Source organism: Rana temporaria, unplaced genomic scaffold (assembly GCF_905171775.1).
Source record: "Rana temporaria unplaced genomic scaffold, aRanTem1.1, whole genome shotgun sequence".
NCBI classification, from domain to species: domain Eukaryota; kingdom Metazoa; phylum Chordata; class Amphibia; order Anura; family Ranidae; genus Rana; species Rana temporaria.
This window is the reverse complement of record NW_024404551.1, coordinates 72,116-93,630: the sequence shown is the minus strand read 5'-3', so window position 1 is coordinate 93,630 and position 21,515 is coordinate 72,116. Positions and strand designations below refer to the sequence as shown.

The following is a 21,515-nucleotide window of genomic DNA, read 5'->3' as shown; positions in this document are numbered from 1 at the left end:
ATCCAGGTACTAACCAGGCCCGACCCTGCTTAGCCTCCGAGATCAGACGAGATCGGGCGCTTTCAAGGTGATGTGGCCGTAGGCGATAACCATGGCTGTCCTTAACTCTCTTGAAGATAGCATGGAAGAAAGACTGGGGGAAAAAAGAGATTCAAGACTCCACCAAAACAAAAAAAGCCTACAGCACCTGGTATTCCCAGGCGGTCTCCCATCCAGGTACTAACCAGGCCCGACCCTGCTTAGCCTCCGAGATCAGACGAGATCGGGCGCTTTCAAGGTGATGTGGCCGTAGGCGATAACCATGGCTGTCCTTAACTCTCTTGAAGATAGCATGGAAGAAAGACTGGGGGAAAAAAGAGATTCAAGACTCCACCAAAACAAAAAAGCCTACAGCACCTGGTATTCCCAGGCGGTCTCCCATCCAGGTACTAACCAGGCCCGACCCTGCTTAGCCTCCGAGATCAGACGAGATCGGGCGCTTTCAAGGTGATGTGGCCGTAGGCGATAACCATGGCTGTCCTTAACTCTCTTGAAGATAGCATGGAAGAAAGACTGGGGGAAAAAAGAGATTCAAGACTCCACCAAAACAAAAAAGCCTACAGCACCTGGTATTCCCAGGCGGTCTCCCATCCAGGTACTAACCAGGCCCGACCCTGCTTAGCCTCCGAGATCAGACGAGATCGGGCGCTTTCAAGGTGATGTGGCCGTAGGCGATAACCATGGCTGTCCTTAACTCTCTTGAAGATAGCATGGAAGAAAGACTGGGGGAAAAAAGAGATTCAAGACTCCACCAAAACAAAAAAGCCTACAGCACCTGGTATTCCCAGGCGGTCTCCCATCCAGGTACTAACCAGGCCCGACCCTGCTTAGCCTCCGAGATCAGACGAGATCGGGCGCTTTCAAGGTGATGTGGCCGTAGGCGATAACCATGGCTGTCCTTAACTCTCTTGAAGATAGCATGGAAGAAAGACTGGGGGAAAAAAGAGATTCAAGACTCCACCAAAACAAAAAAGCCTACAGCACCTGGTATTCCCAGGCGGTCTCCCATCCAGGTACTAACCAGGCCCGACCCTGCTTAGCCTCCGAGATCAGACGAGATCGGGCGCTTTCAAGGTGATGTGGCCGTAGGCGATAACCATGGCTGTCCTTAACTCTCTTGAAGATAGCATGGAAGAAAGACTGGGGGAAAAAAGAGATTCAAGACTCCACCAAAACAAAAAAGCCTACAGCACCTGGTATTCCCAGGCGGTCTCCCATCCAGGTACTAACCAGGCCCGACCCTGCTTAGCCTCCGAGATCAGACGAGATCGGGCGCTTTCAAGGTGATGTGGCCGTAGGCGATAACCATGGCTGTCCTTAACTCTCTTGAAGATAGCATGGAAGAAAGACTGGGGGAAAAAAGAGATTCAAGACTCCACCAAAACAAAAAAGCCTACAGCACCTGGTATTCCCAGGCGGTCTCCCATCCAGGTACTAACCAGGCCCGACCCTGCTTAGCCTCCGAGATCAGACGAGATCGGGCGCTTTCAAGGTGATGTGGCCGTAGGCGATAACCATGGCTGTCCTTAACTCTCTTGAAGATAGCATGGAAGAAAGACTGGGGGAAAAAAGAGATTCAAGACTCCACCAAAACAAAAAAGCCTACAGCACCTGGTATTCCCAGGCGGTCTCCCATCCAGGTACTAACCAGGCCCGACCCTGCTTAGCCTCCGAGATCAGACGAGATCGGGCGCTTTCAAGGTGATGTGGCCGTAGGCGATAACCATGGCTGTCCTTAACTCTCTTGAAGATAGCATGGAAGAAAGACTGGGGGAAAAAAGAGATTCAAGACTCCACCAAAACAAAAAAGCCTACAGCACCTGGTATTCCCAGGCGGTCTCCCATCCAGGTACTAACCAGGCCCGACCCTGCTTAGCCTCCGAGATCAGACGAGATCGGGCGCTTTCAAGGTGATGTGGCCGTAGGCGATAACCATGGCTGTCCTTAACTCTCTTGAAGATAGCATGGAAGAAAGACTGGGGGAAAAAAGAGATTCAAGACTCCACCAAAACAAAAAAGCCTACAGCACCTGGTATTCCCAGGCGGTCTCCCATCCAGGTACTAACCAGGCCCGACCCTGCTTAGCCTCCGAGATCAGACGAGATCGGGCGCTTTCAAGGTGATGTGGCCGTAGGCGATAACCATGGCTGTCCTTAACTCTCTTGAAGATAGCATGGAAGAAAGACTGGGGGAAAAAAGAGATTCAAGACTCCACCAAAACAAAAAAGCCTACAGCACCTGGTATTCCCAGGCGGTCTCCCATCCAGGTACTAACCAGGCCCGACCCTGCTTAGCCTCCGAGATCAGACGAGATCGGGCGCTTTCAAGGTGATGTGGCCGTAGGCGATAACCATGGCTGTCCTTAACTCTCTTGAAGATAGCATGGAAGAAAGACTGGGGGAAAAAAGAGATTCAAGACTCCACCAAAACAAAAAAGCCTACAGCACCTGGTATTCCCAGGCGGTCTCCCATCCAGGTACTAACCAGGCCCGACCCTGCTTAGCCTCCGAGATCAGACGAGATCGGGCGCTTTCAAGGTGATGTGGCCGTAGGCGATAACCATGGCTGTCCTTAACTCTCTTGAAGATAGCATGGAAGAAAGACTGGGGGAAAAAAGAGATTCAAGACTCCACCAAAACAAAAAAGCCTACAGCACCTGGTATTCCCAGGCGGTCTCCCATCCAGGTACTAACCAGGCCCGACCCTGCTTAGCCTCCGAGATCAGACGAGATCGGGCGCTTTCAAGGTGATGTGGCCGTAGGCGATAACCATGGCTGTCCTTAACTCTCTTGAAGATAGCATGGAAGAAAGACTGGGGGAAAAAAGAGATTCAAGACTCCACCAAAACAAAAAAGCCTACAGCACCTGGTATTCCCAGGCGGTCTCCCATCCAGGTACTAACCAGGCCCGACCCTGCTTAGCCTCCGAGATCAGACGAGATCGGGCGCTTTCAAGGTGATGTGGCCGTAGGCGATAACCATGGCTGTCCTTAACTCTCTTGAAGATAGCATGGAAGAAAGACTGGGGGAAAAAAGAGATTCAAGACTCCACCAAAACAAAAAAGCCTACAGCACCTGGTATTCCCAGGCGGTCTCCCATCCAGGTACTAACCAGGCCCGACCCTGCTTAGCCTCCGAGATCAGACGAGATCGGGCGCTTTCAAGGTGATGTGGCCGTAGGCGATAACCATGGCTGTCCTTAACTCTCTTGAAGATAGCATGGAAGAAAGACTGGGGGAAAAAAGAGATTCAAGACTCCACCAAAACAAAAAAGCCTACAGCACCTGGTATTCCCAGGCGGTCTCCCATCCAGGTACTAACCAGGCCCGACCCTGCTTAGCCTCCGAGATCAGACGAGATCGGGCGCTTTCAAGGTGATGTGGCCGTAGGCGATAACCATGGCTGTCCTTAACTCTCTTGAAGATAGCATGGAAGAAAGACTGGGGGAAAAAAGAGATTCAAGACTCCACCAAAACAAAAAAGCCTACAGCACCTGGTATTCCCAGGCGGTCTCCCATCCAGGTACTAACCAGGCCCGACCCTGCTTAGCCTCCGAGATCAGACGAGATCGGGCGCTTTCAAGGTGATGTGGCCGTAGGCGATAACCATGGCTGTCCTTAACTCTCTTGAAGATAGCATGGAAGAAAGACTGGGGGAAAAAAGAGATTCAAGACTCCACCAAAACAAAAAAGCCTACAGCACCTGGTATTCCCAGGCGGTCTCCCATCCAGGTACTAACCAGGCCCGACCCTGCTTAGCCTCCGAGATCAGACGAGATCGGGCGCTTTCAAGGTGATGTGGCCGTAGGCGATAACCATGGCTGTCCTTAACTCTCTTGAAGATAGCATGGAAGAAAGACTGGGGGAAAAAAGAGATTCAAGACTCCACCAAAACAAAAAAGCCTACAGCACCTGGTATTCCCAGGCGGTCTCCCATCCAGGTACTAACCAGGCCCGACCCTGCTTAGCCTCCGAGATCAGACGAGATCGGGCGCTTTCAAGGTGATGTGGCCGTAGGCGATAACCATGGCTGTCCTTAACTCTCTTGAAGATAGCATGGAAGAAAGACTGGGGGAAAAAAGAGATTCAAGACTCCACCAAAACAAAAAAGCCTACAGCACCTGGTATTCCCAGGCGGTCTCCCATCCAGGTACTAACCAGGCCCGACCCTGCTTAGCCTCCGAGATCAGACGAGATCGGGCGCTTTCAAGGTGATGTGGCCGTAGGCGATAACCATGGCTGTCCTTAACTCTCTTGAAGATAGCATGGAAGAAAGACTGGGGGAAAAAAGAGATTCAAGACTCCACCAAAACAAAAAAGCCTACAGCACCTGGTATTCCCAGGCGGTCTCCCATCCAGGTACTAACCAGGCCCGACCCTGCTTAGCCTCCGAGATCAGACGAGATCGGGCGCTTTCAAGGTGATGTGGCCGTAGGCGATAACCATGGCTGTCCTTAACTCTCTTGAAGATAGCATGGAAGAAAGACTGGGGGAAAAAAGAGATTCAAGACTCCACCAAAACAAAAAAGCCTACAGCACCTGGTATTCCCAGGCGGTCTCCCATCCAGGTACTAACCAGGCCCGACCCTGCTTAGCCTCCGAGATCAGACGAGATCGGGCGCTTTCAAGGTGATGTGGCCGTAGGCGATAACCATGGCTGTCCTTAACTCTCTTGAAGATAGCATGGAAGAAAGACTGGGGGAAAAAAGAGATTCAAGACTCCACCAAAACAAAAAAGCCTACAGCACCTGGTATTCCCAGGCGGTCTCCCATCCAGGTACTAACCAGGCCCGACCCTGCTTAGCCTCCGAGATCAGACGAGATCGGGCGCTTTCAAGGTGATGTGGCCGTAGGCGATAACCATGGCTGTCCTTAACTCTCTTGAAGATAGCATGGAAGAAAGACTGGGGGAAAAAAGAGATTCAAGACTCCACCAAAACAAAAAAGCCTACAGCACCTGGTATTCCCAGGCGGTCTCCCATCCAGGTACTAACCAGGCCCGACCCTGCTTAGCCTCCGAGATCAGACGAGATCGGGCGCTTTCAAGGTGATGTGGCCGTAGGCGATAACCATGGCTGTCCTTAACTCTCTTGAAGATAGCATGGAAGAAAGACTGGGGGAAAAAAGAGATTCAAGACTCCACCAAAACAAAAAAGCCTACAGCACCTGGTATTCCCAGGCGGTCTCCCATCCAGGTACTAACCAGGCCCGACCCTGCTTAGCCTCCGAGATCAGACGAGATCGGGCGCTTTCAAGGTGATGTGGCCGTAGGCGATAACCATGGCTGTCCTTAACTCTCTTGAAGATAGCATGGAAGAAAGACTGGGGGAAAAAAGAGATTCAAGACTCCACCAAAACAAAAAAGCCTACAGCACCTGGTATTCCCAGGCGGTCTCCCATCCAGGTACTAACCAGGCCCGACCCTGCTTAGCCTCCGAGATCAGACGAGATCGGGCGCTTTCAAGGTGATGTGGCCGTAGGCGATAACCATGGCTGTCCTTAACTCTCTTGAAGATAGCATGGAAGAAAGACTGGGGGAAAAAAGAGATTCAAGACTCCACCAAAACAAAAAAGCCTACAGCACCTGGTATTCCCAGGCGGTCTCCCATCCAGGTACTAACCAGGCCCGACCCTGCTTAGCCTCCGAGATCAGACGAGATCGGGCGCTTTCAAGGTGATGTGGCCGTAGGCGATAACCATGGCTGTCCTTAACTCTCTTGAAGATAGCATGGAAGAAAGACTGGGGGAAAAAAGAGATTCAAGACTCCACCAAAACAAAAAAGCCTACAGCACCTGGTATTCCCAGGCGGTCTCCCATCCAGGTACTAACCAGGCCCGACCCTGCTTAGCCTCCGAGATCAGACGAGATCGGGCGCTTTCAAGGTGATGTGGCCGTAGGCGATAACCATGGCTGTCCTTAACTCTCTTGAAGATAGCATGGAAGAAAGACTGGGGGAAAAAAGAGATTCAAGACTCCACCAAAACAAAAAAGCCTACAGCACCTGGTATTCCCAGGCGGTCTCCCATCCAGGTACTAACCAGGCCCGACCCTGCTTAGCCTCCGAGATCAGACGAGATCGGGCGCTTTCAAGGTGATGTGGCCGTAGGCGATAACCATGGCTGTCCTTAACTCTCTTGAAGATAGCATGGAAGAAAGACTGGGGGAAAAAAGAGATTCAAGACTCCACCAAAACAAAAAAGCCTACAGCACCTGGTATTCCCAGGCGGTCTCCCATCCAGGTACTAACCAGGCCCGACCCTGCTTAGCCTCCGAGATCAGACGAGATCGGGCGCTTTCAAGGTGATGTGGCCGTAGGCGATAACCATGGCTGTCCTTAACTCTCTTGAAGATAGCATGGAAGAAAGACTGGGGGAAAAAAGAGATTCAAGACTCCACCAAAACAAAAAAGCCTACAGCACCTGGTATTCCCAGGCGGTCTCCCATCCAGGTACTAACCAGGCCCGACCCTGCTTAGCCTCCGAGATCAGACGAGATCGGGCGCTTTCAAGGTGATGTGGCCGTAGGCGATAACCATGGCTGTCCTTAACTCTCTTGAAGATAGCATGGAAGAAAGACTGGGGGAAAAAAGAGATTCAAGACTCCACCAAAACAAAAAAGCCTACAGCACCTGGTATTCCCAGGCGGTCTCCCATCCAGGTACTAACCAGGCCCGACCCTGCTTAGCCTCCGAGATCAGACGAGATCGGGCGCTTTCAAGGTGATGTGGCCGTAGGCGATAACCATGGCTGTCCTTAACTCTCTTGAAGATAGCATGGAAGAAAGACTGGGGGAAAAAAGAGATTCAAGACTCCACCAAAACAAAAAAGCCTACAGCACCTGGTATTCCCAGGCGGTCTCCCATCCAGGTACTAACCAGGCCCGACCCTGCTTAGCCTCCGAGATCAGACGAGATCGGGCGCTTTCAAGGTGATGTGGCCGTAGGCGATAACCATGGCTGTCCTTAACTCTCTTGAAGATAGCATGGAAGAAAGACTGGGGGAAAAAAGAGATTCAAGACTCCACCAAAACAAAAAAGCCTACAGCACCTGGTATTCCCAGGCGGTCTCCCATCCAGGTACTAACCAGGCCCGACCCTGCTTAGCCTCCGAGATCAGACGAGATCGGGCGCTTTCAAGGTGATGTGGCCGTAGGCGATAACCATGGCTGTCCTTAACTCTCTTGAAGATAGCATGGAAGAAAGACTGGGGGAAAAAAGAGATTCAAGACTCCACCAAAACAAAAAAGCCTACAGCACCTGGTATTCCCAGGCGGTCTCCCATCCAGGTACTAACCAGGCCCGACCCTGCTTAGCCTCCGAGATCAGACGAGATCGGGCGCTTTCAAGGTGATGTGGCCGTAGGCGATAACCATGGCTGTCCTTAACTCTCTTGAAGATAGCATGGAAGAAAGACTGGGGGAAAAAAGAGATTCAAGACTCCACCAAAACAAAAAAGCCTACAGCACCTGGTATTCCCAGGCGGTCTCCCATCCAGGTACTAACCAGGCCCGACCCTGCTTAGCCTCCGAGATCAGACGAGATCGGGCGCTTTCAAGGTGATGTGGCCGTAGGCGATAACCATGGCTGTCCTTAACTCTCTTGAAGATAGCATGGAAGAAAGACTGGGGGAAAAAAGAGATTCAAGACTCCACCAAAACAAAAAAGCCTACAGCACCTGGTATTCCCAGGCGGTCTCCCATCCAGGTACTAACCAGGCCCGACCCTGCTTAGCCTCCGAGATCAGACGAGATCGGGCGCTTTCAAGGTGATGTGGCCGTAGGCGATAACCATGGCTGTCCTTAACTCTCTTGAAGATAGCATGGAAGAAAGACTGGGGGAAAAAAGAGATTCAAGACTCCACCAAAACAAAAAAGCCTACAGCACCTGGTATTCCCAGGCGGTCTCCCATCCAGGTACTAACCAGGCCCGACCCTGCTTAGCCTCCGAGATCAGACGAGATCGGGCGCTTTCAAGGTGATGTGGCCGTAGGCGATAACCATGGCTGTCCTTAACTCTCTTGAAGATAGCATGGAAGAAAGACTGGGGGAAAAAAGAGATTCAAGACTCCACCAAAACAAAAAAGCCTACAGCACCTGGTATTCCCAGGCGGTCTCCCATCCAGGTACTAACCAGGCCCGACCCTGCTTAGCCTCCGAGATCAGACGAGATCGGGCGCTTTCAAGGTGATGTGGCCGTAGGCGATAACCATGGCTGTCCTTAACTCTCTTGAAGATAGCATGGAAGAAAGACTGGGGGAAAAAAGAGATTCAAGACTCCACCAAAACAAAAAAGCCTACAGCACCTGGTATTCCCAGGCGGTCTCCCATCCAGGTACTAACCAGGCCCGACCCTGCTTAGCCTCCGAGATCAGACGAGATCGGGCGCTTTCAAGGTGATGTGGCCGTAGGCGATAACCATGGCTGTCCTTAACTCTCTTGAAGATAGCATGGAAGAAAGACTGGGGGAAAAAAGAGATTCAAGACTCCACCAAAACAAAAAAGCCTACAGCACCTGGTATTCCCAGGCGGTCTCCCATCCAGGTACTAACCAGGCCCGACCCTGCTTAGCCTCCGAGATCAGACGAGATCGGGCGCTTTCAAGGTGATGTGGCCGTAGGCGATAACCATGGCTGTCCTTAACTCTCTTGAAGATAGCATGGAAGAAAGACTGGGGGAAAAAAGAGATTCAAGACTCCACCAAAACAAAAAAGCCTACAGCACCTGGTATTCCCAGGCGGTCTCCCATCCAGGTACTAACCAGGCCCGACCCTGCTTAGCCTCCGAGATCAGACGAGATCGGGCGCTTTCAAGGTGATGTGGCCGTAGGCGATAACCATGGCTGTCCTTAACTCTCTTGAAGATAGCATGGAAGAAAGACTGGGGGAAAAAAGAGATTCAAGACTCCACCAAAACAAAAAAGCCTACAGCACCTGGTATTCCCAGGCGGTCTCCCATCCAGGTACTAACCAGGCCCGACCCTGCTTAGCCTCCGAGATCAGACGAGATCGGGCGCTTTCAAGGTGATGTGGCCGTAGGCGATAACCATGGCTGTCCTTAACTCTCTTGAAGATAGCATGGAAGAAAGACTGGGGGAAAAAAGAGATTCAAGACTCCACCAAAACAAAAAAGCCTACAGCACCTGGTATTCCCAGGCGGTCTCCCATCCAGGTACTAACCAGGCCCGACCCTGCTTAGCCTCCGAGATCAGACGAGATCGGGCGCTTTCAAGGTGATGTGGCCGTAGGCGATAACCATGGCTGTCCTTAACTCTCTTGAAGATAGCATGGAAGAAAGACTGGGGGAAAAAAGAGATTCAAGACTCCACCAAAACAAAAAAGCCTACAGCACCTGGTATTCCCAGGCGGTCTCCCATCCAGGTACTAACCAGGCCCGACCCTGCTTAGCCTCCGAGATCAGACGAGATCGGGCGCTTTCAAGGTGATGTGGCCGTAGGCGATAACCATGGCTGTCCTTAACTCTCTTGAAGATAGCATGGAAGAAAGACTGGGGGAAAAAAGAGATTCAAGACTCCACCAAAACAAAAAAGCCTACAGCACCTGGTATTCCCAGGCGGTCTCCCATCCAGGTACTAACCAGGCCCGACCCTGCTTAGCCTCCGAGATCAGACGAGATCGGGCGCTTTCAAGGTGATGTGGCCGTAGGCGATAACCATGGCTGTCCTTAACTCTCTTGAAGATAGCATGGAAGAAAGACTGGGGGAAAAAAGAGATTCAAGACTCCACCAAAACAAAAAAGCCTACAGCACCTGGTATTCCCAGGCGGTCTCCCATCCAGGTACTAACCAGGCCCGACCCTGCTTAGCCTCCGAGATCAGACGAGATCGGGCGCTTTCAAGGTGATGTGGCCGTAGGCGATAACCATGGCTGTCCTTAACTCTCTTGAAGATAGCATGGAAGAAAGACTGGGGGAAAAAAGAGATTCAAGACTCCACCAAAACAAAAAAGCCTACAGCACCTGGTATTCCCAGGCGGTCTCCCATCCAGGTACTAACCAGGCCCGACCCTGCTTAGCCTCCGAGATCAGACGAGATCGGGCGCTTTCAAGGTGATGTGGCCGTAGGCGATAACCATGGCTGTCCTTAACTCTCTTGAAGATAGCATGGAAGAAAGACTGGGGGAAAAAAGAGATTCAAGACTCCACCAAAACAAAAAAGCCTACAGCACCTGGTATTCCCAGGCGGTCTCCCATCCAGGTACTAACCAGGCCCGACCCTGCTTAGCCTCCGAGATCAGACGAGATCGGGCGCTTTCAAGGTGATGTGGCCGTAGGCGATAACCATGGCTGTCCTTAACTCTCTTGAAGATAGCATGGAAGAAAGACTGGGGGAAAAAAGAGATTCAAGACTCCACCAAAACAAAAAAGCCTACAGCACCTGGTATTCCCAGGCGGTCTCCCATCCAGGTACTAACCAGGCCCGACCCTGCTTAGCCTCCGAGATCAGACGAGATCGGGCGCTTTCAAGGTGATGTGGCCGTAGGCGATAACCATGGCTGTCCTTAACTCTCTTGAAGATAGCATGGAAGAAAGACTGGGGGAAAAAAGAGATTCAAGACTCCACCAAAACAAAAAAGCCTACAGCACCTGGTATTCCCAGGCGGTCTCCCATCCAGGTACTAACCAGGCCCGACCCTGCTTAGCCTCCGAGATCAGACGAGATCGGGCGCTTTCAAGGTGATGTGGCCGTAGGCGATAACCATGGCTGTCCTTAACTCTCTTGAAGATAGCATGGAAGAAAGACTGGGGGAAAAAAGAGATTCAAGACTCCACCAAAACAAAAAAGCCTACAGCACCTGGTATTCCCAGGCGGTCTCCCATCCAGGTACTAACCAGGCCCGACCCTGCTTAGCCTCCGAGATCAGACGAGATCGGGCGCTTTCAAGGTGATGTGGCCGTAGGCGATAACCATGGCTGTCCTTAACTCTCTTGAAGATAGCATGGAAGAAAGACTGGGGGAAAAAAGAGATTCAAGACTCCACCAAAACAAAAAAGCCTACAGCACCTGGTATTCCCAGGCGGTCTCCCATCCAGGTACTAACCAGGCCCGACCCTGCTTAGCCTCCGAGATCAGACGAGATCGGGCGCTTTCAAGGTGATGTGGCCGTAGGCGATAACCATGGCTGTCCTTAACTCTCTTGAAGATAGCATGGAAGAAAGACTGGGGGAAAAAAGAGATTCAAGACTCCACCAAAACAAAAAAGCCTACAGCACCTGGTATTCCCAGGCGGTCTCCCATCCAGGTACTAACCAGGCCCGACCCTGCTTAGCCTCCGAGATCAGACGAGATCGGGCGCTTTCAAGGTGATGTGGCCGTAGGCGATAACCATGGCTGTCCTTAACTCTCTTGAAGATAGCATGGAAGAAAGACTGGGGGAAAAAAGAGATTCAAGACTCCACCAAAACAAAAAAGCCTACAGCACCTGGTATTCCCAGGCGGTCTCCCATCCAGGTACTAACCAGGCCCGACCCTGCTTAGCCTCCGAGATCAGACGAGATCGGGCGCTTTCAAGGTGATGTGGCCGTAGGCGATAACCATGGCTGTCCTTAACTCTCTTGAAGATAGCATGGAAGAAAGACTGGGGGAAAAAAGAGATTCAAGACTCCACCAAAACAAAAAAGCCTACAGCACCTGGTATTCCCAGGCGGTCTCCCATCCAGGTACTAACCAGGCCCGACCCTGCTTAGCCTCCGAGATCAGACGAGATCGGGCGCTTTCAAGGTGATGTGGCCGTAGGCGATAACCATGGCTGTCCTTAACTCTCTTGAAGATAGCATGGAAGAAAGACTGGGGGAAAAAAGAGATTCAAGACTCCACCAAAACAAAAAAGCCTACAGCACCTGGTATTCCCAGGCGGTCTCCCATCCAGGTACTAACCAGGCCCGACCCTGCTTAGCCTCCGAGATCAGACGAGATCGGGCGCTTTCAAGGTGATGTGGCCGTAGGCGATAACCATGGCTGTCCTTAACTCTCTTGAAGATAGCATGGAAGAAAGACTGGGGGAAAAAAGAGATTCAAGACTCCACCAAAACAAAAAAGCCTACAGCACCTGGTATTCCCAGGCGGTCTCCCATCCAGGTACTAACCAGGCCCGACCCTGCTTAGCCTCCGAGATCAGACGAGATCGGGCGCTTTCAAGGTGATGTGGCCGTAGGCGATAACCATGGCTGTCCTTAACTCTCTTGAAGATAGCATGGAAGAAAGACTGGGGGAAAAAAGAGATTCAAGACTCCACCAAAACAAAAAAGCCTACAGCACCTGGTATTCCCAGGCGGTCTCCCATCCAGGTACTAACCAGGCCCGACCCTGCTTAGCCTCCGAGATCAGACGAGATCGGGCGCTTTCAAGGTGATGTGGCCGTAGGCGATAACCATGGCTGTCCTTAACTCTCTTGAAGATAGCATGGAAGAAAGACTGGGGGAAAAAAGAGATTCAAGACTCCACCAAAACAAAAAAGCCTACAGCACCTGGTATTCCCAGGCGGTCTCCCATCCAGGTACTAACCAGGCCCGACCCTGCTTAGCCTCCGAGATCAGACGAGATCGGGCGCTTTCAAGGTGATGTGGCCGTAGGCGATAACCATGGCTGTCCTTAACTCTCTTGAAGATAGCATGGAAGAAAGACTGGGGGAAAAAAGAGATTCAAGACTCCACCAAAACAAAAAAGCCTACAGCACCTGGTATTCCCAGGCGGTCTCCCATCCAGGTACTAACCAGGCCCGACCCTGCTTAGCCTCCGAGATCAGACGAGATCGGGCGCTTTCAAGGTGATGTGGCCGTAGGCGATAACCATGGCTGTCCTTAACTCTCTTGAAGATAGCATGGAAGAAAGACTGGGGGAAAAAAGAGATTCAAGACTCCACCAAAACAAAAAAGCCTACAGCACCTGGTATTCCCAGGCGGTCTCCCATCCAGGTACTAACCAGGCCCGACCCTGCTTAGCCTCCGAGATCAGACGAGATCGGGCGCTTTCAAGGTGATGTGGCCGTAGGCGATAACCATGGCTGTCCTTAACTCTCTTGAAGATAGCATGGAAGAAAGACTGGGGGAAAAAAGAGATTCAAGACTCCACCAAAACAAAAAAGCCTACAGCACCTGGTATTCCCAGGCGGTCTCCCATCCAGGTACTAACCAGGCCCGACCCTGCTTAGCCTCCGAGATCAGACGAGATCGGGCGCTTTCAAGGTGATGTGGCCGTAGGCGATAACCATGGCTGTCCTTAACTCTCTTGAAGATAGCATGGAAGAAAGACTGGGGGAAAAAAGAGATTCAAGACTCCACCAAAACAAAAAAGCCTACAGCACCTGGTATTCCCAGGCGGTCTCCCATCCAGGTACTAACCAGGCCCGACCCTGCTTAGCCTCCGAGATCAGACGAGATCGGGCGCTTTCAAGGTGATGTGGCCGTAGGCGATAACCATGGCTGTCCTTAACTCTCTTGAAGATAGCATGGAAGAAAGACTGGGGGAAAAAAGAGATTCAAGACTCCACCAAAACAAAAAAGCCTACAGCACCTGGTATTCCCAGGCGGTCTCCCATCCAGGTACTAACCAGGCCCGACCCTGCTTAGCCTCCGAGATCAGACGAGATCGGGCGCTTTCAAGGTGATGTGGCCGTAGGCGATAACCATGGCTGTCCTTAACTCTCTTGAAGATAGCATGGAAGAAAGACTGGGGGAAAAAAGAGATTCAAGACTCCACCAAAACAAAAAAGCCTACAGCACCTGGTATTCCCAGGCGGTCTCCCATCCAGGTACTAACCAGGCCCGACCCTGCTTAGCCTCCGAGATCAGACGAGATCGGGCGCTTTCAAGGTGATGTGGCCGTAGGCGATAACCATGGCTGTCCTTAACTCTCTTGAAGATAGCATGGAAGAAAGACTGGGGGAAAAAAGAGATTCAAGACTCCACCAAAACAAAAAAGCCTACAGCACCTGGTATTCCCAGGCGGTCTCCCATCCAGGTACTAACCAGGCCCGACCCTGCTTAGCCTCCGAGATCAGACGAGATCGGGCGCTTTCAAGGTGATGTGGCCGTAGGCGATAACCATGGCTGTCCTTAACTCTCTTGAAGATAGCATGGAAGAAAGACTGGGGGAAAAAGGAGATTCAAGACTCCACCAAAACAAAAAAGCCTACAGCACCTGGTATTCCCAGGCGGTCTCCCATCCAGGTACTAACCAGGCCCGACCCTGCTTAGCCTCCGAGATCAGACGAGATCGGGCGCTTTCAAGGTGATGTGGCCGTAGGCGATAACCATGGCTGTCCTTAACTCTCTTGAAGATAGCATGGAAGAAAGACTGGGGGAAAAAAGAGATTCAAGACTCCACCAAAACAAAAAAGCCTACAGCACCTGGTATTCCCAGGCGGTCTCCCATCCAGGTACTAACCAGGCCCGACCCTGCTTAGCCTCCGAGATCAGACGAGATCGGGCGCTTTCAAGGTGATGTGGCCGTAGGCGATAACCATGGCTGTCCTTAACTCTCTTGAAGATAGCATGGAAGAAAGACTGGGGGAAAAAAGAGATTCAAGACTCCACCAAAACAAAAAAGCCTACAGCACCTGGTATTCCCAGGCGGTCTCCCATCCAGGTACTAACCAGGCCCGACCCTGCTTAGCCTCCGAGATCAGACGAGATCGGGCGCTTTCAAGGTGATGTGGCCGTAGGCGATAACCATGGCTGTCCTTAACTCTCTTGAAGATAGCATGGAAGAAAGACTGGGGAAAAAAGAGATTCAAGACTCCACCAAAACAAAAAAGCCTACAGCACCTGGTATTCCCAGGCGGTCTCCCATCCAGGTACTAACCAGGCCCGACCCTGCTTAGCCTCCGAGATCAGACGAGATCGGGCGCTTTCAGGGTGATGTGGCCGTAGGCGATAACCATGGCTGTCCTTAACTCTCTTGAAGATAGCATGGAAGAAAGACTGGGGGAAAAAAGAGATTCAAGACTCCACCAAAACAAAAAAGCCTACAGCACCTGGTATTCCCAGGCGGTCTCCCATCCAGGTACTAACCAGGCCCGACCCTGCTTAGCCTCCGAGATCAGACGAGATCGGGCGCTTTCAAGGTGATGTGGCCGTAGGCGATAACCATGGCTGTCCTTAACTCTCTTGAAGATAGCATGGAAGAAAGACTGGGGGAAAAAAGAGATTCAAGACTCCACCAAAACAAAAAAGCCTACAGCACCTGGTATTCCCAGGCGGTCTCCCATCCAGGTACTAACCAGGCCCGACCCTGCTTAGCCTCCGAGATCAGACGAGATCGGGCGCTTTCAAGGTGATGTGGCCGTAGGCGATAACCATGGCTGTCCTTAACTCTCTTGAAGATAGCATGGAAGAAAGACTGGGGGAAAAAAGAGATTCAAGACTCCACCAAAACAAAAAAGCCTACAGCACCTGGTATTCCCAGGCGGTCTCCCATCCAGGTACTAACCAGGCCCGACCCTGCTTAGCCTCCGAGATCAGACGAGATCGGGCGCTTTCAAGGTGATGTGGTCGTAGGCGATAACCATGGCTGTCCTTAACTCTCTTGAAGATAGCATGGAAGAAAGACTGGGGGAAAAAAGAGATTCAAGACTCCACCAAAACAAAAAAGCCTACAGCACCTGGTATTCCCAGGCGGTCTCCCATCCAGGTACTAACCAGGCCCGACCCTGCTTAGCCTCCGAGATCAGACGAGATCGGGCGCTTTCAAGGTGATGTGGCCGTAGGCGATAACCATGGCTGTCCTTAACTCTCTTGAAGATAGCATGGAAGAAAGACTGGGGGAAAAAAGAGATTCAAGACTCCACCAAAACAAAAAAGCCTACAGCACCTGGTATTCCCAGGCGGTCTCCCATCCAGGTACTAACCAGGCCCGACCCTGCTTAGCCTCCGAGATCAGACGAGATCGGGCGCTTTCAAGGTGATGTGGCCGTAGGCGATAACCATGGCTGTCCTTAACTCTCTTGAAGATAGCATGGAAGAAAGACTGGGGGAAAAAAGAGATTCAAGACTCCACCAAAACAAAAAAGCCTACAGCACCTGGTATTCCCAGGCGGTCTCCCATCCAGGTACTAACCAGGCCCGACCCTGCTTAGCCTCCGAGATCAGACGAGATCGGGCGCTTTCAAGGTGATGTGGCCGTAGGCGATAACCATGGCTGTCCTTAACTCTCTTGAAGATAGCATGGAAGAAAGACTGGGGGAAAAAAGAGATTCAAGACTCCACCAAAACAAAAAAGCCTACAGCACCTGGTATTCCCAGGCGGTCTCCCATCCAGGTACTAACCAGGCCCGACCCTGCTTAGCCTCCGAGATCAGACGAGATCGGGCGCTTTCAAGGTGATGTGGCCGTAGGCGATAACCATGGCTGTCCTTAACTCTCTTGAAGATAGCATGGAAGAAAGACTGGGGGAAAAAAGAGATTCAAGACTCCACCAAAACAAAAAAGCCTACAGCACCTGGTATTCCCAGGCGGTCTCCCATCCAGGTACTAACCAGGCCCGACCCTGCTTAGCCTCCGAGATCAGACGAGATCGGGCGCTTTCAAGGTGATGTGGCCGTAGGCGATAACCATGGCTGTCCTTAACTCTCTTGAAGATAGCATGGAAGAAAGACTGGGGGAAAAAAGAGATTCAAGACTCCACCAAAACAAAAAAGCCTACAGCACCTGGTATTCCCAGGCGGTCTCCCATCCAGGTACTAACCAGGCCCGACCCTGCTTAGCCTCCGAGATCAGACGAGATCGGGCGCTTTCAAAGTGATGTGGCCGTAGGCGATAACCATGGCTGTCCTTAACTCTCTTGAAGATAGCATGGAAGAAAGACTGGGGGAAAAAAGAGATTCAAGACTCCACCAAAACAAAAAAGCCTACAGCACCTGGTATTCCCAGGCGGTCTCCCATCCAGGTACTAACCAGGCCCGACCCTGCTTAGCCTCCGAGATCAGACGAGATCGGGCGCTTTCAAGGTGATGTGGCCGTAGGCGATAACCATGGCTGTCCTTAACTCTCTTGAAGATAGCATGGAAGAAAGACTGGGGGAAAAAAGAGATTCAAGACTCCACCAAAACAAAAAAGCCTACAGCACCTGGTATTCCCAGGCGGTCTCCCATCCAGGTACTAACCAGGCCCGACCCTGCTTAGCCTCCGAGATCAGACGAGATCGGGCGCTTTCAAGGTGATGTGGCCGTAGGCGATAACCATGGCTGTCCTTAACTCTCTTGAAGATAGCATGGAAGAAAGACTGGGGGAAAAAAGAGATTCAAGACTCCACCAAAACAAAAAAACCTACAGCACCTGGTATTCCCAGGCGGTCTCCCATCCAGGTACTAACCAGGCCCGACCCTGCTTAGCCTCCGAGATCAGACGAGATCGGGCGCTTTCAAGGTGATGTGGCCGTAGGCGATAACCATGGCTGTCCTTAACTCTCTTGAAGATAGCATGGAAGAAAGACTGGGGGAAAAAAGAGATTCAAGACTCCACCAAAACAAAAAAGCCTACAGCACCTGGTATTCCCAGGCGGTCTCCCATCCAGGTACTAACCAGGCCCGACCCTGCTTAGCCTCCGAGATCAGACGAGATCGGGCGCTTTCAAGGTGATGTGGCCGTAGGCGATAACCATGGCTGTCCTTAACTCTCTTGAAGATAGCATGGAAGAAAGACTGGGGAAAAAAAGAGATTCAAGACTCCACCACAACAACCAAAACAAAAAAGCCTATAGCACCTGGTATTCCCAGGTGGTCTCCCATCCAGGTACTAACCAGGCCCGACCCTGCTTAGCCTCCGAGATCAGACGAGATCGGGCGCTTTCAAGGTGATGTGGCCGTAGGCGATAACCATGGCTGTCCTTAACTCTCTTGAAGATAGCATGGAAGAAAGACTGGGGAAAAAAAGAGATTCAAGACTCCACCACAACAAAAAAAGCCTACAGCACCTGGTATTCCCAGGCGGTCTCCCATCCAGGTACTAACCAGGCCCGACCTTGCTTAGCCTCCAAGATCAGACGAGATCGGGCGCTTTCAAGGTGATGTGGCCGTAGGCGATAACCATGGCTGTCCTTAACTCTCTTGAAGATAGCATGGAAGAAAGACTGGGGAAAAAAGAGATTCAAGACTCCACCACAACAAAAAAAGCCTACAGCACCTGGTATTCCCAGGCGGTCTCCCATCCAGGTACTAACCAGGCCCGACCCTGCTTAGCCTCCGAGATCAGACGAGATCGGGCGCTTTCAGGGTGATGTGGCCGTAGGCGATAAGCATGGCTGTCCTTAACTCTCTTGAAGATAGCATGGAAGAAAGACTGGGGAAAAAAAGAGATTCAAGGACTCCACCACAACAACCAAAACAAAAAAGCCTACAGCACCTGGTATTCCCAGGCGGTCTCCCATCCAGGTACTAACCAGGCCCGACCCTGCTTAGCCTCCGAGATCAGACGAGATCGGGCGCTTTCAGGGTGATGTGGCCGTAGGCGATAACCATGGCTGTCCTTAACTCTCTTGAAGATAGCATGGAAGAAAGACTGGGGAAAAAAAGAGATTCAAGGACTCCACCACAACAACCAAAACAAAAAAGCCTATAGCACCTGGTATTCCCAGGTGGTCTCCCATCCAGGTACTAAACAGGCCCGACCTTGCTTAGCCTCCGAGATCAGACGAAATCGGGCGCTTTCAAGGTGATGTGGCCGTAGGCGATAACCATGGCTGTCCTTAACTCTCTTGAAGATAGCATGGAAGAAAGACTCGGGAAAAAAAAAGAGATTCAAGGACTCCACCACAACAAAAAAAGCCTACAGCACCTGGTATTCCCAGGTGGTCTCCCATCCAGGTACTAACCAGGCCCGACCCTGCTTAGCCTCCAAAATCAGTCAAGATCGGGCGCTTTCAAGGTGACATGGCCGTAGCCGAAAACCATGGCTGGCCTTAACTCTCTTGAAGATAGCTTGGAAGAAAGACTAGAAGAAAAGATTCAAGTACTCCACCACAAAAAAAAAAAAAAAAAGCCTACAGCACCTGGTATTCCCAGGCGGTCTCCCATCCAGGTACTAACCAGGCACGACCCTACTTAGCCTCCGAGATCAGACGCTTTCAGGGTGAAGTGGCTGTAGGTGATGACCATGCCTGGCCTTAACTCTCTTGAACATAGCTTGGGAGAAGACTAGAAAAAAAAAAGATTCAAGGACTCCACCCAAAAAAAATAAAAATAAACAAAATCTGAAACCCTGTCCTGAAAAATGACCATTCAAATAAAATAAGGTTTGTGGTGAGTATGTTTCTGTGTGTTTTTTTTTTTTTTTTTTTTTTTTTTTTAAAATAAATCCACCGCTCGGCGCTCACTAATCTACAAATAGCCAAAATTTTCTATCAAGATTCACCTCAAGTTACACTATTTTAGGATTTTCAGCAAAGTTCTTGTTACTGAAATTATCACTTATATTCTAGATAGAAGGATACAAAGCAAACATGATACCTGAGTAGACTATATAGCTGTGTAGTAACACAGATCGATAAACGTACTCAACGTATCTGGATACCAATATATGTATCATAGTGACCAGATAATAATATATAGAACATCAAACATGAAATTGTGTAATCAGCTGAGACATTTGTATGTATAACAATTTCTGCCATCACATCACACAAGGATCTCATGTCACCGGCTGGCGTTTTTGTTCCAGGCTCCTTCTTCTCAGCTATAGATGAGCAGAGTTCTGTATTAGAGGGAAATGTTTCCTGGTGGTCACTCTCCACTCATCTAATGTGGAGATCATTCTAGTGGGAGATGTGAGAAGATTGTTTTCTGTGTAGAATTTGTGTAGAAAAGAAGATAAGAGGAAGAATGGGACACACACTCAGGAGGATGGCTGTGTTTGCAGCCTCTGTGTTCAGCCTCCTCAGCAGCTCCCGGTAGCTGTAAGTGACCCCCGATAAGTGACAGTCCAGTGAGCAGATCGGGTCCCCGATGAAGATAGGACATTGTTTAATTTCAGAATAAAATCGTTTTTCTCTCTGCCCGGGAAACACAACAAGAGAGAGAAGATTCACCTACTCAGGAGTGACAGTCAGTGGGCGTGTCGTATGTGCGACCAATAGCAGTACAGACTAAAGCTTTGTACCAACCAATAGCAGTGCAGAACGTCTTTATATAAGCCAGAGCGGCGCAACCAATTGTATCTATTTGTACTTTTGCAAAATCATGACAGAGACTGAAAGCGCCCCAGCCGCCGCTCCTCCAGCGGAGCCCGCCGCCAAGAAGAAGCCGGCTAAGAAAGCAGCAGCCGGAGGAGCCAAGAAAGGCAGCAAGAAGCCGTCCGGTCCCAGCGTGTCCGAGCTCCTCCTCCAAGCAGTGGCCGCTTCCAAAGAGCGCAGCGGGGTCTCCCTGGCCGCCCTCAAGAAGGTCCTGGCCGCCGGAGGATACGATGTGGAGAAGAACAACAGCCGCCTCAAGGCCGGCATCAGGGGGCTGGTGACTAAGGGGAGCCTCGTCCAGGTCAAAGGACATGGCGCCTCCGGATCCTTCAAGATCAACAAGAAGCAGCAAGAGGGCGACAAGGCCAAGAAAATCGCCAACAAGAAGCCATCGGCTGCGGCCAAGTCCCCCAAGAAACCTGCGGCAGCCAAGAAGCCGGCCAAGTCCCCCAAGAAGAAAGCCCCCAGCAAAGCGGCCAAGAGCCCCAAGAAGGTCGCCAAGAGCCCCAAGAAGGCCGCCAAGAAACCGGCAAAGCCTGCAGCTGCTCCCGCCAAGAAGGCAACAAAGAGCCCCAAAAAGCCCAAAGCTGCAGCCAAGCCGAAAAAAGCCGCCAAAAGTCCGGCTAAGAAGGCGGCTAAGCCTAAGACAGCAGCCAAGCCCAAGAGGGCCGCTCCGAAGAAGAGATAAAGGCAGCAGTAGCCGGACACCCCCCTCATCTCCACCCCACACAAAGGCTCTTCTCAGAGCCACCCACCTCCTCCTAACAGAGCCGCACATACCTACCTACACTCACTAGGAGCCATATAGATTTTGCACACGGTCTAGATGAGATCGCATGTTCCCATCACACATTGTACATGTGTCCCTTGCAGAGAATCTCAGATTTGATATGATAAATCGCACAAAGATTACTAGAGATCCCTCCTGATATAAAAGGTTTTCTGGGCCCCTGCAACGATCCATTTCATGTGAAGATTGGAGCCCTGGAGATCCCCGACCACTGTCTGGTATCTGGGGGGGGGGGGTGTTATTCACACTTCCTCTTTCTAGATGGTTGTTCAGGATCTTCAATATTTCATGTGATCGGTATAAGGGGAATCCTTGTACTGATCGGGCATGTTAGAATGATCAGCAAAAAAAAAAAACATAGTGTTATGGACTTCTATTACAGCGAAGGGACTCTTCGCTGTCATAGAATTCCATATGTTCTCCTAAAAATATGAAGATGATTAGCAGCCCCGATGTCACATTTGAATTGCATTTTTATCTCCCGGCTCCCCATAAAATGACATACATGGTC

At 51.0% G+C, this 21,515-nt stretch overlaps 1 protein-coding gene, 89 non-coding genes and 2 pseudogenes across 90 annotated transcripts; 1 reads left to right on the top strand and 91 right to left on the bottom strand.

Moving 5' to 3' along the window:
• Window positions 1–175: 175 nt before the first annotated feature.
• Window positions 176–294, bottom strand: LOC120922430. Its single transcript, XR_005745331.1, has one exon. It is a non-coding gene; the product is annotated as a 5S ribosomal RNA (ribosomal RNA).
• A 90-nt stretch (window positions 295–384) lies between these two features.
• On the bottom strand, window positions 385–503 carry LOC120922429. Its single transcript, XR_005745330.1, has one exon. It is a non-coding gene; the product is annotated as a 5S ribosomal RNA (ribosomal RNA).
• A 90-nt stretch (window positions 504–593) lies between these two features.
• On the bottom strand, window positions 594–712 carry LOC120922428. The gene has a single exon (XR_005745329.1). It is a non-coding gene; the product is annotated as a 5S ribosomal RNA (ribosomal RNA).
• A 90-nt stretch (window positions 713–802) lies between these two features.
• LOC120922427 lies at window positions 803–921 on the bottom strand. Its single transcript, XR_005745328.1, has one exon. It is a non-coding gene; the product is annotated as a 5S ribosomal RNA (ribosomal RNA).
• A 90-nt stretch (window positions 922–1,011) lies between these two features.
• LOC120922425 lies at window positions 1,012–1,130 on the bottom strand. The gene has a single exon (XR_005745326.1). It is a non-coding gene; the product is annotated as a 5S ribosomal RNA (ribosomal RNA).
• A 90-nt stretch (window positions 1,131–1,220) lies between these two features.
• Window positions 1,221–1,339, bottom strand: LOC120922424. Its single transcript, XR_005745325.1, has one exon. It is a non-coding gene; the product is annotated as a 5S ribosomal RNA (ribosomal RNA).
• Window positions 1,340–1,429: 90 nt separating this feature from the next.
• On the bottom strand, window positions 1,430–1,548 carry LOC120922423. The gene has a single exon (XR_005745324.1). It is a non-coding gene; the product is annotated as a 5S ribosomal RNA (ribosomal RNA).
• Window positions 1,549–1,638: 90 nt separating this feature from the next.
• Window positions 1,639–1,757, bottom strand: LOC120922422. Its single transcript, XR_005745323.1, has one exon. It is a non-coding gene; the product is annotated as a 5S ribosomal RNA (ribosomal RNA).
• Window positions 1,758–1,847: 90 nt separating this feature from the next.
• LOC120922421 lies at window positions 1,848–1,966 on the bottom strand. The gene has a single exon (XR_005745322.1). It is a non-coding gene; the product is annotated as a 5S ribosomal RNA (ribosomal RNA).
• Window positions 1,967–2,056: 90 nt separating this feature from the next.
• On the bottom strand, window positions 2,057–2,175 carry LOC120922419. Its single transcript, XR_005745320.1, has one exon. It is a non-coding gene; the product is annotated as a 5S ribosomal RNA (ribosomal RNA).
• Window positions 2,176–2,265: 90 nt separating this feature from the next.
• LOC120922418 lies at window positions 2,266–2,384 on the bottom strand. The gene has a single exon (XR_005745319.1). It is a non-coding gene; the product is annotated as a 5S ribosomal RNA (ribosomal RNA).
• A 90-nt stretch (window positions 2,385–2,474) lies between these two features.
• LOC120922417 lies at window positions 2,475–2,593 on the bottom strand. Its single transcript, XR_005745318.1, has one exon. It is a non-coding gene; the product is annotated as a 5S ribosomal RNA (ribosomal RNA).
• Window positions 2,594–2,683: 90 nt separating this feature from the next.
• LOC120922415 lies at window positions 2,684–2,802 on the bottom strand. The gene has a single exon (XR_005745317.1). It is a non-coding gene; the product is annotated as a 5S ribosomal RNA (ribosomal RNA).
• A 90-nt stretch (window positions 2,803–2,892) lies between these two features.
• LOC120922414 lies at window positions 2,893–3,011 on the bottom strand. Its single transcript, XR_005745316.1, has one exon. It is a non-coding gene; the product is annotated as a 5S ribosomal RNA (ribosomal RNA).
• A 90-nt stretch (window positions 3,012–3,101) lies between these two features.
• LOC120922412 lies at window positions 3,102–3,220 on the bottom strand. Its single transcript, XR_005745314.1, has one exon. It is a non-coding gene; the product is annotated as a 5S ribosomal RNA (ribosomal RNA).
• Window positions 3,221–3,310: 90 nt separating this feature from the next.
• On the bottom strand, window positions 3,311–3,429 carry LOC120922411. The gene has a single exon (XR_005745313.1). It is a non-coding gene; the product is annotated as a 5S ribosomal RNA (ribosomal RNA).
• Window positions 3,430–3,519: 90 nt separating this feature from the next.
• LOC120922410 lies at window positions 3,520–3,638 on the bottom strand. Its single transcript, XR_005745312.1, has one exon. It is a non-coding gene; the product is annotated as a 5S ribosomal RNA (ribosomal RNA).
• Window positions 3,639–3,728: 90 nt separating this feature from the next.
• LOC120922409 lies at window positions 3,729–3,847 on the bottom strand. Its single transcript, XR_005745311.1, has one exon. It is a non-coding gene; the product is annotated as a 5S ribosomal RNA (ribosomal RNA).
• A 90-nt stretch (window positions 3,848–3,937) lies between these two features.
• LOC120922408 lies at window positions 3,938–4,056 on the bottom strand. The gene has a single exon (XR_005745310.1). It is a non-coding gene; the product is annotated as a 5S ribosomal RNA (ribosomal RNA).
• Window positions 4,057–4,146: 90 nt separating this feature from the next.
• On the bottom strand, window positions 4,147–4,265 carry LOC120922407. The gene has a single exon (XR_005745309.1). It is a non-coding gene; the product is annotated as a 5S ribosomal RNA (ribosomal RNA).
• A 90-nt stretch (window positions 4,266–4,355) lies between these two features.
• LOC120922406 lies at window positions 4,356–4,474 on the bottom strand. The gene has a single exon (XR_005745308.1). It is a non-coding gene; the product is annotated as a 5S ribosomal RNA (ribosomal RNA).
• A 90-nt stretch (window positions 4,475–4,564) lies between these two features.
• On the bottom strand, window positions 4,565–4,683 carry LOC120922405. Its single transcript, XR_005745307.1, has one exon. It is a non-coding gene; the product is annotated as a 5S ribosomal RNA (ribosomal RNA).
• A 90-nt stretch (window positions 4,684–4,773) lies between these two features.
• Window positions 4,774–4,892, bottom strand: LOC120922404. Its single transcript, XR_005745306.1, has one exon. It is a non-coding gene; the product is annotated as a 5S ribosomal RNA (ribosomal RNA).
• Window positions 4,893–4,982: 90 nt separating this feature from the next.
• On the bottom strand, window positions 4,983–5,101 carry LOC120922403. Its single transcript, XR_005745305.1, has one exon. It is a non-coding gene; the product is annotated as a 5S ribosomal RNA (ribosomal RNA).
• Window positions 5,102–5,191: 90 nt separating this feature from the next.
• LOC120922401 lies at window positions 5,192–5,310 on the bottom strand. Its single transcript, XR_005745303.1, has one exon. It is a non-coding gene; the product is annotated as a 5S ribosomal RNA (ribosomal RNA).
• Window positions 5,311–5,400: 90 nt separating this feature from the next.
• On the bottom strand, window positions 5,401–5,519 carry LOC120922399. The gene has a single exon (XR_005745302.1). It is a non-coding gene; the product is annotated as a 5S ribosomal RNA (ribosomal RNA).
• Window positions 5,520–5,609: 90 nt separating this feature from the next.
• On the bottom strand, window positions 5,610–5,728 carry LOC120922398. The gene has a single exon (XR_005745301.1). It is a non-coding gene; the product is annotated as a 5S ribosomal RNA (ribosomal RNA).
• A 90-nt stretch (window positions 5,729–5,818) lies between these two features.
• On the bottom strand, window positions 5,819–5,937 carry LOC120922397. The gene has a single exon (XR_005745300.1). It is a non-coding gene; the product is annotated as a 5S ribosomal RNA (ribosomal RNA).
• Window positions 5,938–6,027: 90 nt separating this feature from the next.
• On the bottom strand, window positions 6,028–6,146 carry LOC120922396. The gene has a single exon (XR_005745299.1). It is a non-coding gene; the product is annotated as a 5S ribosomal RNA (ribosomal RNA).
• A 90-nt stretch (window positions 6,147–6,236) lies between these two features.
• Window positions 6,237–6,355, bottom strand: LOC120922395. The gene has a single exon (XR_005745298.1). It is a non-coding gene; the product is annotated as a 5S ribosomal RNA (ribosomal RNA).
• Window positions 6,356–6,445: 90 nt separating this feature from the next.
• LOC120922394 lies at window positions 6,446–6,564 on the bottom strand. Its single transcript, XR_005745297.1, has one exon. It is a non-coding gene; the product is annotated as a 5S ribosomal RNA (ribosomal RNA).
• A 90-nt stretch (window positions 6,565–6,654) lies between these two features.
• On the bottom strand, window positions 6,655–6,773 carry LOC120922393. Its single transcript, XR_005745296.1, has one exon. It is a non-coding gene; the product is annotated as a 5S ribosomal RNA (ribosomal RNA).
• A 90-nt stretch (window positions 6,774–6,863) lies between these two features.
• On the bottom strand, window positions 6,864–6,982 carry LOC120922392. The gene has a single exon (XR_005745295.1). It is a non-coding gene; the product is annotated as a 5S ribosomal RNA (ribosomal RNA).
• A 90-nt stretch (window positions 6,983–7,072) lies between these two features.
• LOC120922391 lies at window positions 7,073–7,191 on the bottom strand. Its single transcript, XR_005745294.1, has one exon. It is a non-coding gene; the product is annotated as a 5S ribosomal RNA (ribosomal RNA).
• A 90-nt stretch (window positions 7,192–7,281) lies between these two features.
• LOC120922389 lies at window positions 7,282–7,400 on the bottom strand. Its single transcript, XR_005745292.1, has one exon. It is a non-coding gene; the product is annotated as a 5S ribosomal RNA (ribosomal RNA).
• Window positions 7,401–7,490: 90 nt separating this feature from the next.
• LOC120922388 lies at window positions 7,491–7,609 on the bottom strand. Its single transcript, XR_005745291.1, has one exon. It is a non-coding gene; the product is annotated as a 5S ribosomal RNA (ribosomal RNA).
• A 90-nt stretch (window positions 7,610–7,699) lies between these two features.
• LOC120922387 lies at window positions 7,700–7,818 on the bottom strand. Its single transcript, XR_005745290.1, has one exon. It is a non-coding gene; the product is annotated as a 5S ribosomal RNA (ribosomal RNA).
• Window positions 7,819–7,908: 90 nt separating this feature from the next.
• On the bottom strand, window positions 7,909–8,027 carry LOC120922386. The gene has a single exon (XR_005745289.1). It is a non-coding gene; the product is annotated as a 5S ribosomal RNA (ribosomal RNA).
• A 90-nt stretch (window positions 8,028–8,117) lies between these two features.
• Window positions 8,118–8,236, bottom strand: LOC120922385. Its single transcript, XR_005745288.1, has one exon. It is a non-coding gene; the product is annotated as a 5S ribosomal RNA (ribosomal RNA).
• A 90-nt stretch (window positions 8,237–8,326) lies between these two features.
• LOC120922383 lies at window positions 8,327–8,445 on the bottom strand. Its single transcript, XR_005745287.1, has one exon. It is a non-coding gene; the product is annotated as a 5S ribosomal RNA (ribosomal RNA).
• A 90-nt stretch (window positions 8,446–8,535) lies between these two features.
• Window positions 8,536–8,654, bottom strand: LOC120922382. Its single transcript, XR_005745286.1, has one exon. It is a non-coding gene; the product is annotated as a 5S ribosomal RNA (ribosomal RNA).
• A 90-nt stretch (window positions 8,655–8,744) lies between these two features.
• Window positions 8,745–8,863, bottom strand: LOC120922381. The gene has a single exon (XR_005745285.1). It is a non-coding gene; the product is annotated as a 5S ribosomal RNA (ribosomal RNA).
• Window positions 8,864–8,953: 90 nt separating this feature from the next.
• LOC120922380 lies at window positions 8,954–9,072 on the bottom strand. The gene has a single exon (XR_005745284.1). It is a non-coding gene; the product is annotated as a 5S ribosomal RNA (ribosomal RNA).
• Window positions 9,073–9,162: 90 nt separating this feature from the next.
• LOC120922379 lies at window positions 9,163–9,281 on the bottom strand. The gene has a single exon (XR_005745283.1). It is a non-coding gene; the product is annotated as a 5S ribosomal RNA (ribosomal RNA).
• A 90-nt stretch (window positions 9,282–9,371) lies between these two features.
• Window positions 9,372–9,490, bottom strand: LOC120922377. The gene has a single exon (XR_005745281.1). It is a non-coding gene; the product is annotated as a 5S ribosomal RNA (ribosomal RNA).
• A 90-nt stretch (window positions 9,491–9,580) lies between these two features.
• On the bottom strand, window positions 9,581–9,699 carry LOC120922376. Its single transcript, XR_005745280.1, has one exon. It is a non-coding gene; the product is annotated as a 5S ribosomal RNA (ribosomal RNA).
• Window positions 9,700–9,789: 90 nt separating this feature from the next.
• Window positions 9,790–9,908, bottom strand: LOC120922375. Its single transcript, XR_005745279.1, has one exon. It is a non-coding gene; the product is annotated as a 5S ribosomal RNA (ribosomal RNA).
• Window positions 9,909–9,998: 90 nt separating this feature from the next.
• Window positions 9,999–10,117, bottom strand: LOC120922374. The gene has a single exon (XR_005745278.1). It is a non-coding gene; the product is annotated as a 5S ribosomal RNA (ribosomal RNA).
• Window positions 10,118–10,207: 90 nt separating this feature from the next.
• Window positions 10,208–10,326, bottom strand: LOC120922373. The gene has a single exon (XR_005745277.1). It is a non-coding gene; the product is annotated as a 5S ribosomal RNA (ribosomal RNA).
• Window positions 10,327–10,416: 90 nt separating this feature from the next.
• LOC120922372 lies at window positions 10,417–10,535 on the bottom strand. The gene has a single exon (XR_005745276.1). It is a non-coding gene; the product is annotated as a 5S ribosomal RNA (ribosomal RNA).
• A 90-nt stretch (window positions 10,536–10,625) lies between these two features.
• On the bottom strand, window positions 10,626–10,744 carry LOC120922371. Its single transcript, XR_005745275.1, has one exon. It is a non-coding gene; the product is annotated as a 5S ribosomal RNA (ribosomal RNA).
• A 90-nt stretch (window positions 10,745–10,834) lies between these two features.
• On the bottom strand, window positions 10,835–10,953 carry LOC120922370. Its single transcript, XR_005745274.1, has one exon. It is a non-coding gene; the product is annotated as a 5S ribosomal RNA (ribosomal RNA).
• Window positions 10,954–11,043: 90 nt separating this feature from the next.
• Window positions 11,044–11,162, bottom strand: LOC120922369. The gene has a single exon (XR_005745273.1). It is a non-coding gene; the product is annotated as a 5S ribosomal RNA (ribosomal RNA).
• A 90-nt stretch (window positions 11,163–11,252) lies between these two features.
• Window positions 11,253–11,371, bottom strand: LOC120922367. Its single transcript, XR_005745272.1, has one exon. It is a non-coding gene; the product is annotated as a 5S ribosomal RNA (ribosomal RNA).
• A 90-nt stretch (window positions 11,372–11,461) lies between these two features.
• LOC120922365 lies at window positions 11,462–11,580 on the bottom strand. Its single transcript, XR_005745270.1, has one exon. It is a non-coding gene; the product is annotated as a 5S ribosomal RNA (ribosomal RNA).
• Window positions 11,581–11,670: 90 nt separating this feature from the next.
• On the bottom strand, window positions 11,671–11,789 carry LOC120922364. The gene has a single exon (XR_005745269.1). It is a non-coding gene; the product is annotated as a 5S ribosomal RNA (ribosomal RNA).
• Window positions 11,790–11,879: 90 nt separating this feature from the next.
• LOC120922363 lies at window positions 11,880–11,998 on the bottom strand. The gene has a single exon (XR_005745268.1). It is a non-coding gene; the product is annotated as a 5S ribosomal RNA (ribosomal RNA).
• Window positions 11,999–12,088: 90 nt separating this feature from the next.
• On the bottom strand, window positions 12,089–12,207 carry LOC120922362. The gene has a single exon (XR_005745267.1). It is a non-coding gene; the product is annotated as a 5S ribosomal RNA (ribosomal RNA).
• A 90-nt stretch (window positions 12,208–12,297) lies between these two features.
• On the bottom strand, window positions 12,298–12,416 carry LOC120922361. The gene has a single exon (XR_005745266.1). It is a non-coding gene; the product is annotated as a 5S ribosomal RNA (ribosomal RNA).
• A 90-nt stretch (window positions 12,417–12,506) lies between these two features.
• On the bottom strand, window positions 12,507–12,625 carry LOC120922360. The gene has a single exon (XR_005745265.1). It is a non-coding gene; the product is annotated as a 5S ribosomal RNA (ribosomal RNA).
• Window positions 12,626–12,715: 90 nt separating this feature from the next.
• On the bottom strand, window positions 12,716–12,834 carry LOC120922359. The gene has a single exon (XR_005745264.1). It is a non-coding gene; the product is annotated as a 5S ribosomal RNA (ribosomal RNA).
• Window positions 12,835–12,924: 90 nt separating this feature from the next.
• On the bottom strand, window positions 12,925–13,043 carry LOC120922358. The gene has a single exon (XR_005745263.1). It is a non-coding gene; the product is annotated as a 5S ribosomal RNA (ribosomal RNA).
• Window positions 13,044–13,133: 90 nt separating this feature from the next.
• Window positions 13,134–13,252, bottom strand: LOC120922357. The gene has a single exon (XR_005745262.1). It is a non-coding gene; the product is annotated as a 5S ribosomal RNA (ribosomal RNA).
• A 90-nt stretch (window positions 13,253–13,342) lies between these two features.
• Window positions 13,343–13,461, bottom strand: LOC120922356. Its single transcript, XR_005745261.1, has one exon. It is a non-coding gene; the product is annotated as a 5S ribosomal RNA (ribosomal RNA).
• A 90-nt stretch (window positions 13,462–13,551) lies between these two features.
• Window positions 13,552–13,670, bottom strand: LOC120922354. Its single transcript, XR_005745259.1, has one exon. It is a non-coding gene; the product is annotated as a 5S ribosomal RNA (ribosomal RNA).
• A 90-nt stretch (window positions 13,671–13,760) lies between these two features.
• On the bottom strand, window positions 13,761–13,879 carry LOC120922353. The gene has a single exon (XR_005745258.1). It is a non-coding gene; the product is annotated as a 5S ribosomal RNA (ribosomal RNA).
• A 90-nt stretch (window positions 13,880–13,969) lies between these two features.
• On the bottom strand, window positions 13,970–14,088 carry LOC120922352. Its single transcript, XR_005745257.1, has one exon. It is a non-coding gene; the product is annotated as a 5S ribosomal RNA (ribosomal RNA).
• A 90-nt stretch (window positions 14,089–14,178) lies between these two features.
• LOC120922351 lies at window positions 14,179–14,297 on the bottom strand. The gene has a single exon (XR_005745256.1). It is a non-coding gene; the product is annotated as a 5S ribosomal RNA (ribosomal RNA).
• Window positions 14,298–14,387: 90 nt separating this feature from the next.
• Window positions 14,388–14,506, bottom strand: LOC120922350. Its single transcript, XR_005745255.1, has one exon. It is a non-coding gene; the product is annotated as a 5S ribosomal RNA (ribosomal RNA).
• A 90-nt stretch (window positions 14,507–14,596) lies between these two features.
• LOC120922349 lies at window positions 14,597–14,715 on the bottom strand. The gene has a single exon (XR_005745254.1). It is a non-coding gene; the product is annotated as a 5S ribosomal RNA (ribosomal RNA).
• An 89-nt stretch (window positions 14,716–14,804) lies between these two features.
• LOC120922234 lies at window positions 14,805–14,923 on the bottom strand. Its single transcript, XR_005745140.1, has one exon. It is a non-coding gene; the product is annotated as a 5S ribosomal RNA (ribosomal RNA).
• A 90-nt stretch (window positions 14,924–15,013) lies between these two features.
• On the bottom strand, window positions 15,014–15,132 carry LOC120922348. The gene has a single exon (XR_005745253.1). It is a non-coding gene; the product is annotated as a 5S ribosomal RNA (ribosomal RNA).
• Window positions 15,133–15,222: 90 nt separating this feature from the next.
• Window positions 15,223–15,341, bottom strand: LOC120922347. The gene has a single exon (XR_005745252.1). It is a non-coding gene; the product is annotated as a 5S ribosomal RNA (ribosomal RNA).
• Window positions 15,342–15,431: 90 nt separating this feature from the next.
• LOC120922450 lies at window positions 15,432–15,550 on the bottom strand. The gene has a single exon (XR_005745350.1). It is a non-coding gene; the product is annotated as a 5S ribosomal RNA (ribosomal RNA).
• Window positions 15,551–15,640: 90 nt separating this feature from the next.
• On the bottom strand, window positions 15,641–15,759 carry LOC120922346. The gene has a single exon (XR_005745251.1). It is a non-coding gene; the product is annotated as a 5S ribosomal RNA (ribosomal RNA).
• A 90-nt stretch (window positions 15,760–15,849) lies between these two features.
• Window positions 15,850–15,968, bottom strand: LOC120922345. The gene has a single exon (XR_005745250.1). It is a non-coding gene; the product is annotated as a 5S ribosomal RNA (ribosomal RNA).
• A 90-nt stretch (window positions 15,969–16,058) lies between these two features.
• On the bottom strand, window positions 16,059–16,177 carry LOC120922343. Its single transcript, XR_005745248.1, has one exon. It is a non-coding gene; the product is annotated as a 5S ribosomal RNA (ribosomal RNA).
• Window positions 16,178–16,267: 90 nt separating this feature from the next.
• LOC120922342 lies at window positions 16,268–16,386 on the bottom strand. Its single transcript, XR_005745247.1, has one exon. It is a non-coding gene; the product is annotated as a 5S ribosomal RNA (ribosomal RNA).
• A 90-nt stretch (window positions 16,387–16,476) lies between these two features.
• On the bottom strand, window positions 16,477–16,595 carry LOC120922341. Its single transcript, XR_005745246.1, has one exon. It is a non-coding gene; the product is annotated as a 5S ribosomal RNA (ribosomal RNA).
• Window positions 16,596–16,685: 90 nt separating this feature from the next.
• LOC120922439 lies at window positions 16,686–16,804 on the bottom strand. Its single transcript, XR_005745340.1, has one exon. It is a non-coding gene; the product is annotated as a 5S ribosomal RNA (ribosomal RNA).
• Window positions 16,805–16,894: 90 nt separating this feature from the next.
• On the bottom strand, window positions 16,895–17,013 carry LOC120922340. The gene has a single exon (XR_005745245.1). It is a non-coding gene; the product is annotated as a 5S ribosomal RNA (ribosomal RNA).
• A 90-nt stretch (window positions 17,014–17,103) lies between these two features.
• On the bottom strand, window positions 17,104–17,222 carry LOC120922339. Its single transcript, XR_005745244.1, has one exon. It is a non-coding gene; the product is annotated as a 5S ribosomal RNA (ribosomal RNA).
• A 90-nt stretch (window positions 17,223–17,312) lies between these two features.
• Window positions 17,313–17,431, bottom strand: LOC120922443. Its single transcript, XR_005745343.1, has one exon. It is a non-coding gene; the product is annotated as a 5S ribosomal RNA (ribosomal RNA).
• Window positions 17,432–17,521: 90 nt separating this feature from the next.
• Window positions 17,522–17,640, bottom strand: LOC120922338. The gene has a single exon (XR_005745243.1). It is a non-coding gene; the product is annotated as a 5S ribosomal RNA (ribosomal RNA).
• A 99-nt stretch (window positions 17,641–17,739) lies between these two features.
• On the bottom strand, window positions 17,740–17,858 carry LOC120922448. Its single transcript, XR_005745348.1, has one exon. It is a non-coding gene; the product is annotated as a 5S ribosomal RNA (ribosomal RNA).
• Window positions 17,859–17,949: 91 nt separating this feature from the next.
• LOC120922440 lies at window positions 17,950–18,068 on the bottom strand. Its single transcript, XR_005745341.1, has one exon. It is a non-coding gene; the product is annotated as a 5S ribosomal RNA (ribosomal RNA).
• A 90-nt stretch (window positions 18,069–18,158) lies between these two features.
• On the bottom strand, window positions 18,159–18,277 carry LOC120922233. The gene has a single exon (XR_005745139.1). It is a non-coding gene; the product is annotated as a 5S ribosomal RNA (ribosomal RNA).
• A 100-nt stretch (window positions 18,278–18,377) lies between these two features.
• On the bottom strand, window positions 18,378–18,496 carry LOC120922232. Its single transcript, XR_005745138.1, has one exon. It is a non-coding gene; the product is annotated as a 5S ribosomal RNA (ribosomal RNA).
• A 100-nt stretch (window positions 18,497–18,596) lies between these two features.
• On the bottom strand, window positions 18,597–18,715 carry LOC120922459. Its single transcript, XR_005745359.1, has one exon. It is a non-coding gene; the product is annotated as a 5S ribosomal RNA (ribosomal RNA).
• A 94-nt stretch (window positions 18,716–18,809) lies between these two features.
• LOC120922462 lies at window positions 18,810–18,928 on the bottom strand (annotated as a pseudogene).
• A 95-nt stretch (window positions 18,929–19,023) lies between these two features.
• LOC120922463 lies at window positions 19,024–19,132 on the bottom strand (annotated as a pseudogene).
• A 1,046-nt stretch (window positions 19,133–20,178) lies between these two features.
• On the top strand, window positions 20,179–20,968 carry LOC120922182 (histone H1A-like). Its single transcript, XM_040334651.1, has one exon. It carries the CDS (start codon window positions 20,222–20,224, stop codon window positions 20,900–20,902), a length of 681 nt encoding a protein of 226 aa, XP_040190585.1. The 5' UTR covers window positions 20,179–20,221; the 3' UTR covers window positions 20,903–20,968.
• The last annotated feature ends 547 nt before the right edge of the window (window positions 20,969–21,515 follow it).

Coding starts and splice junctions, on each gene's coding strand:
- LOC120922182 (XM_040334651.1), top strand. CDS start 20,222: ATGACAGAGACTGAAAGCGCCCCAGCCGCCGCTCCTCCAGCGGAGCCC.